Here is an 8,036-nt window from a genome sequence, read left to right on the forward strand (position 1 = left end):
ATTTATTTGTCGTTTATACATTTATTCATTCATTTATTTATTTTCCCTCTTTCGACTGAATTTAGCTCACGTGATCCGTAAGCTAATAATTACGAACATACAGACATTTGCTCACATATTCGTTCACAATACTTGTAGGATTTTATTTTATTATTTTTTTATTTTATTCTATTATTTTTTTTCTTTTTCTCTATCTACTACCCCACTGCAGATAAAAAAAAAAAAAAAAAAAAAAAAAAAACGACATTTCACAAAAATTTGTTCAAATTTAATTTCCTATTTTTAATTATGGTGAGCATTTCTAAAATTCCTTCTCGCGCTTTCATTAGTTTGTTCAGCTTATTCGTTTGTATTTGCTTCTCAATAAGTGCAATATTCTTTTCGTAAATTTTTTTTTTTATTATAAAGTCTGAAATGTCATTTTCCAATGGGGTGTCAGAATTTTTGTCACTTTCATTGCATAAGCTTTTGCATGAATGAATCAAACTGTGTTCCAAATTTTCTTCCATATCAGTCCAATCATTTACAAAGTTTGTGCCGAGGAGATTGGTGTTACCAACAACATTTTCAACGAGGGCATTTTCGATTGGTATTCCTTCGAGTAAGTCCTCAATTAAATTATTGCTTATGATACCCTCATCCATCTCATCATGTCCATTATCTCTTGCATCGTCTGAATTGTCTTCTTGAAAATTTTCACCACAGTCTCCTGTATATGTTGGATTTTTTTTCCTTTTTGTGGATTCGTTCCTCATCTTGATCTTTTTATCTTTGTTGTCTTCTTTAGGAAGATCTTCATTATTATCACTTACACTTCTAATATTGTCATTGTTGTCTTTACTATTGCTATCTGTTTTATTCCTCCATTTGCTTTTCATTATGGTGTAATTAAGTCAAAATGTGCATATTATTTTATTTTTTTTGTGTACGTATGTGTGTAGGTATTGGATGTGACAGCTAGTTTTTCATTTGAATCATGGTAGCTTGTGACATCAGTTCGTATGTGCATTCATACGATATTTACCAATTCAATGGGTTCAGGTATATGCAAAGGGCTCATTTATTTTTCTTTAGAGCTATTTGCTAGCTCTCTTTATCACATCAAAGCAGCACTAAAAATAGTATTTTTTCATTTTTTCATTTTTGCTGAAAAAAAAAAATTCAGCAAAATACGGCAAAATTGACATATATATTATTATTCATATTCGCTGTACTAGTACAATTCTCATTTTTAATACTCAGCCAAAGTTTAAATATTTTCAAGTTGCGAAAAACGACTCACTTGTGAAGATTTAAATTTGGAGAATTTTGCCTGAACAGGTTCGAACTTAATTCCGTGCATATACATACGTAACCGCTCTGACGAGTATTCATTCGGAATGAGAAAAAAACAAAAAAAATAATAAAAAAAATAAAATAATAAAAAAATTAAAATAGTAAAAAAAAATATAAAATAAATGAATAAGCCAGCAAATAAGCAAACGACCAAACATACGAAGAAAGAAAAAAATAAATAGAATTAAAAAAACAAAAAAAAGCAAGGATGGCAACAAGGCAAAAAAAAAGGCAAAGTATGATTCGCTGTAAATTGCGAATTTTCTAATTTACAACAACATTAGAGACGTTGGACTTTAGTTGATAAAAATGATACTACAACTTTATTACAAATTTTTAGTAAACGTTAAATAAGCTTATGTACTATGTACGTTTTTGTATACAAAAAAAAAAAAAAAAAAAAAAAAAAAAAAGTTTACATGAATAATTCAGGCTAAATTTAAAAGTTTACAATTTGATAATCTTGAAAAAAAAGTGGCTTTTTTTGCCCATAATCATATTCAACTGAACCATTTCGACTTTTTTTTTTTTTTTGCTTTTTTAAGTTTATAAGCATAGACGCGATGAAGATGAAATTTCATTAAGCCACGTATGAATTACATAGAAGGAAACAAAGCAAGTAGAAAATCAGATCATTTTTTTTTATTATTATATTATTTTTACTGCCAAAATTGTGACATGCTTCGATCGTTTTTTTTTTTTTTTTTTTTTTTTTTTTTCATTTATATGTATACATATACCCCTCATCAGTCCATTTAAATGATAAAAATTTTCATTTTATTACACGTACAAATTACTACAAGGGAGAATGGTGAAATCGTACGACAGGTACGAGTTTGAAGATTGCTTCGGCATTGTGAACTCGAGGATGTCCAATTGTGTTTTCTTAAATTATAATCACATTTTATCAGGTAAAAAAAAAAAAAAAAAAAAAAAAAAAAAATGGGAAGACAGGTCGAGACAAATTATATTGAGCGAAAATGTGTATGCATATAAATATGAACATATTTACATACGTGTACATATAGGGATAAATCTTTTTTCACGAACGGTTGATAACACTCCCCTATGCCTTAATATCTTATAATTAACACTAACTCCATTATGTGTTAAGGGATATATAATATAAAATAAAATAACCGATAATAACAAATACATGTCGGATGTATATTTCTAATGCATCCAAAGAAGCAACGCTTAGTGTGCCCATGATGTTGTTGCTCATTTCACTATTTTACCTTTTTTTTTTTTTTTTTTTCTTTTTTGTTACTTGCGTATGTTATCTTCTTACTTCCCTTTTTTATTTGTCTATGCTGTCCTCTTCCCTTTTTTATTTGTCTATTCTATCTTCGTATTTTATTTTTTATTTTTCATATTTTATTTTTTCAACACCCTTTTAGGTCACGACGAATGTGTAAGTCTGTGGAACACACACGAAAAGGAAATAAAAAAAAAATTAACAGTTCCCTTCATAGCCCCATATTATTTTTTTTGCTACCATGTTACTTACATTTGTATAAATGAGAAGAACAGAAACCTCGTAGCAGTTGGATATATAAATGGTTGTATTAAATTATTTGACATAGAAGAGAATAAAGTATTGTCAACGTTTTGTGGACATACATCAGCTATATGCAAGTTAAAATTTAATCAAGATGGGAATTACTTATGTTCATGTGGAAAAGACACAAATATAATATTATGGGATATTATAAATGATCAAGGGATGTTTAAATTAGAAGGACATACGAACATTGTTAACGATATTGAATTTTTGAAAATGAAAAATAATTTTGTGGATGACTTTATAAGTAATAATTTACTCATTAGTGCATCTAAAGATTGTTTAATTAAAGTTTGGGAATTAAATATTCAATTGTGTGTTCAGACGGTGGTTGATTGTGAGGAAGAAATTACTTCCATTTTGATAAACGAAACAAATACCAGATTAATTGCAGCATGTAATTCTTTCATAAAAATATACAAAATTGATTTACATAAAAATGTTAATGATAAGTTTGCTAGTTCGTCCAAAGTATATGTCAGCTTCTTAGCGTCCATAAAACGTCCCAACAATTGTCGAATCCAAAATATGCAAATGATATTTCTTATTCGAAATGAAAATTATATCGATAGTAATCATAATGTGGAAGATGATGACCAATTGTTATATGAAGACAATTATAGAGATTCAACGAATTTAGGGAATGGTGTAGACGAAGAAGCAAAGGATGATGACTATAATAATATTGTTTCAATGAATTCAACTAAGGGTGAAAATGAAAATGAATTAAACCGATTTGATGAAAACAATGAAAGGGCAACAAACCAGAATGATGGATATAAAATAAATTCGATTAAAGAGCCTTGCTATAAACACATTTTGAATATTATAAAAAATTCTTTAAATAAATCTGTAAAATTATGCAATCGAAGTAGATACTGTGCTGAAGGTGATAACAACGGAATCCTTCTTTGTTGCACGAATTTAAAAAAAATAGAATTGTATAAAATAAATTCCATAAAAAATCAGAAAAAATCAGAAAAAAATAAAAAAAAAAGAATTATAGAAAAATTAAAAAAAAAAAAAAAAGCAATATTAAAAGAAATAAAAAGGATAGAACATTTTAAGGGAACGCAAAACATCGATTTTATTAACTTGACAGAGAAATTAAAAAATTTACAACAAAATATTGATATTCATAATAAGTATCATATACACACAGCCAATGATGAAGTAAAGTATTTGTTTCATTACAACTGTAAATTTAGATTGCAATATTTGGATGTTTACCGTAGGCGCAAGAGAGATTCCTATCTCTACTTGCTCGTGTCATATGTAACAAATCGTCTGAACGTGTTCAAGATGAACCTCTTTGATGTTTTAAATAACAGGGATCAGTTTATTGTCAAGACGATGGATCAAGCAGAGCAGGGAGGGAAAAATCAAAATGGTGATAAAGAAAATGACGAAGAAAGAAGTGACGAAGAAAGAAGTGACGAAGGAAGAAGTGACGAGGAGAATAGTGACGAAGAAAAAAGTGACGAAGAAAATGACGAAAAAAATAGTGACGAAGAAAATGACGAAAAAAATAGTGACGAAGAAAATGACGAAAAAAATAGTGACGAAGAAAATGACGAAAAAAATAGTGACGAAGAAAATGACGAAAAAAATAGTGACGAAGAAAATAATGACGAACGAAAAAGTGAAGAAGAAAATAGTGATCAGAAAGGAAACCGGCTGCGACTTGAGACCGCTAAAATCGTGGAAAAAAAAATATATGATTACTCCAAGTGCTTCAAGGATATATGTGAAATAAACAAAGGACACAACAGCATGGTTCATTTCTTGAACTTGTCTGAAAATAACGAATTGCTGATTTCACTTTGTAAGAAGTATGTGAAAGTGTGGAATATGAGAACTTTCCAGAATATCATCACGATAAATTTAGAAGGTTGCACGAATGCCATGTTTTTCCAGAATGATGAGTATGTGATCATTAGTGATGACACAGGTTACATCTACCTGTACGAGTTAAGAAACATAGAATTGAAGCAATTGTACAAGGCACATGCAAGTGGAATTATCAACATGTGTAAAAATTCGAAAAAAAATGGATTTCTCTCCGTTGGTGAGGAGAACTATATGAAGCTGTTTGAGTTATATTGGGGTGAGAGGAATGAGGATCAAAGTGAAGGAGGGAATGACGAATTCAATGACGAATATGATGATGAACTAGTTGACGAGATGAACGATGATCAACTTGGTCAGGCGGAGGAAAGCAAGAAAAAACGGAGGATTATAAACCACAAGGAAGAAGTTTATGAGGAAAAGAAGAAAACACAATTGATGCTTAAAGAATTAGATTCTTATAGCCTATGTGATAAAGCAAGCTGTGCAATTTTTTCACCGAACGGGAAATATATCTGTATTGGATATTTGAATAATTTGATAGAAGTACTATACAGTGACACATTAAAATTGCATTTAACACTTTATGGTCATAGTCTTCCGATTACATGTATGGATATATCTAAAGACAACAGTATTTTAGCATCTGGCTCATCAGATAAGTTTCTTTTGCTATGGAATATAGAATACGGGAGCATAAATAAAAGGTTACATACGAACTGTGATGTATTAACAAAAGTTCAATTTTTTCATGAAAATAATAATTTAATAAGTTTATCAAGAGATGGATTGATAAAAATGTGGGATGCAATTAAATTTCAATGCATCTGTACGATGGATGGCAATTTTGGAGTTTTGACATCTGTGGTTATAAACTCAGCGGATGATTATTTCCTAACATCAGGAAGTCATAGAAGTATTAGATGTTGGAAAAGACGAGATGATGATTTAATTTTTTTAGAAGAAGAAAGAGACAAAGAAATGAATCTACAAATTGAAAAAGAAGTAGTGAGAAATGATTTATCCTACCCATCATCAGTTGAAAAAAATGTATTGTTGAACAAAGCAACTATTAAAACAATAGAAACGATTAAATCGTCAGAAAAACTAATAGAATATTTAGATATAATTGATGAAGAATTAACTCTCATTGATATTTATTATAAAAATTTAACTGCATATGAAGAAGCTAAAAAAAATAATGAACTTCCCGAATTTGTTCAACCACCAAATAGGGTGAAGCCAAGGCCTGAGTTGCTAAATAAAAATCCATTTGAATTTATTATTGAAGTTATGTGTCATATTAAGAAAAATATTTTAAATGAAGTATTAATATCTCTCCCATTTTCTTATGCTTATAAATTATTAAATTATATAAAGACATATCTAACAGCTTTTTATTTTTTTCAACGAATTCAAAATAATTATGGAAAATTTAAAACATGTGGTGATTTCAACTTTCATGTAGAATATTCTATCAACATTGTCTTATCAATTATAAATATTTATCGAAATCAGTTCCTTTTTGACACAAAATTCCGATTTCTTCTCTACGAATTGCATCAACTCATCATTCCCCATTTGAAAAAATCCCTTGATCAGTGTTCCTTCAATCAGAGCACCCTTACCTTTCTGTTGAATTCCATGGATGATGACGAGTTGGACGACGAGTAATCAGAGTGTAATGGGAGAGGCAGGAAGAGTGACATATAGTTAGAAGCACTCGTTATATCACGCTGCAAAAGTTGGGGGCTCTGAAATGAAGAACGTTCTTTTCGATGAAATGAGATGAGATGGCAGTTCGGTGAAGCAGCTCCGTATGATGGATGAACGTGGAGGAACATATGGAAATTTCCTCCAAACGAAAAAAAAAAAAAAAATGAGTGTAATGGGAAAAGCTGACAGTGTTGCTTAGATATCTCATTTTTTTTTTTTATTTTGCCTGTCTCAAAAAATTGGAATTTATTTGTTTCACTTGACTAAAATGACTGCTTGAAAGTTTTTTTTTTTTTTTTTTCTTTTATTTTCGTTTTAAACGTTTATTTTTGCATGTTCAATTTATTCTCCAACAGTTTGACAGTTCCTACATTTGAGACACTTAAATGTTTTAACCGCTACACATTTTAACCACTTAAATGTTTGAGAGAGAGAGATATATATTTTATCTTCTCCTGTTTTTTCTTTTTTTTTTAAAGGTTAAATTGGGCAGAATGATATAGCAACAATTTCATTGTACATCCATTTAGAAACCCTTTACACAGTTATGTTTATTGTACACATATATTCTCGTATCCTTGTGCATGTAAACGTATTTTCCAAATTATTTATATATCATATGTGTACATGCAAGGGCGTGTAATATATAAGTATACATATGCACGCTATACAACATCAACAATTTCTTGGAATCCTAATTTTGACTCTTCAAAGATGACACATTCTATTCTACATGGTGTAGTGGTGCTTTTCACCATTTTCTTCTTCTTCTTTCATGTGCTCATATGTATGTACATACATGTGTACATTTATAGAAGGGAAGAATGTTTAAGTAGCTGTGCTTGTAGTGGCGCAGAAGGTATGTTGTTTTTTTGCTAAGCATGGCCGTGGGTAATGAACAGAAATAAAAACAAAATAATAAAATAGAGAATACATGTGAAAAATAAAGATAATAATACTGCTGAATAATACAAATAAAAGGTGCAGGTGAATAATACGGATAAAAAATACATGTGAAAAATACATATAAATAATACAGGTTAAAAATACATATAAATAATACAGGTGAAAAATACAGATAAAAAATAACGAGCTAAAAAAATAAAGCAAAGCACACATGGGGTCAGGCAAAAGTTGGTAAGCAAAAATGGCACAAATAAATTAAGTAAAAAATAAACGCAGTAAAAAGTGTACGAAACAAAGGGCTTCCTACTGTTCCAATAAAAAGTTAATTTTCTTATCAACTCTACAAATCAGGGAAATACAAAATGTCGTGCATAAATACAAAATAATTTCTTTTGTGACATCAAAAATATTGTGTGTGTTCATATGACACATGGGGGAGTACACCTTTGCTTATCTCTCACCCCTCTTCCCTTCCAACACTCCGCTTTCATTGGCGTGATTAAAAGTAGGGATTAAATAAACAAAAAGATTAAATATATGATTAAGTAAATGATTAAGTAAATGATTATGTAAATGATTAAATAAATAATTCAATAATTAATTAATTAAAAAAAAAAAAAAAAAAAAAAAAAAAGATAAAAATAAAAATAAATAAATAAAAAAGCAT

The 8,036-nt window shown here is 29.3% G+C and overlaps 2 protein-coding genes across 2 annotated transcripts; one reads left to right on the plus strand and one right to left on the minus strand.

Moving 5' to 3' along the window:
- Positions 1-248: 248 nt before the first annotated feature.
- Positions 249-878, minus strand: PGO_126040 (hypothetical protein, conserved; the record flags this gene model as incomplete). Its single annotated transcript, XM_028689394.1, has 1 exon — positions 249-878. The coding sequence occupies one exon, from the start codon at positions 876-878 to the stop codon at positions 249-251; it is 630 nt and encodes a 209-aa protein (XP_028545195.1).
- Positions 879-2,143: 1,265 nt separating this feature from the next.
- Positions 2,144-6,421, plus strand: PGO_126050 (WD domain, G-beta repeat domain containing protein; the record flags this gene model as incomplete). The annotated part of the gene is made up of 2 exons (XM_028689395.1): positions 2,144-2,246; positions 2,736-6,421. 2 exons carry the CDS (start codon positions 2,144-2,146, stop codon positions 6,419-6,421), a joined length of 3,789 nt encoding a protein of 1,262 aa, XP_028545196.1.
- Between the last annotated feature and the right edge of the window lie 1,615 nt (positions 6,422-8,036).

Source organism: Plasmodium gonderi (genome assembly GCF_002157705.1).
Source record: "Plasmodium gonderi DNA, contig: Chr12, whole genome shotgun sequence".
Lineage (NCBI taxonomy): Eukaryota > Apicomplexa > Aconoidasida > Haemosporida > Plasmodiidae > Plasmodium > Plasmodium gonderi.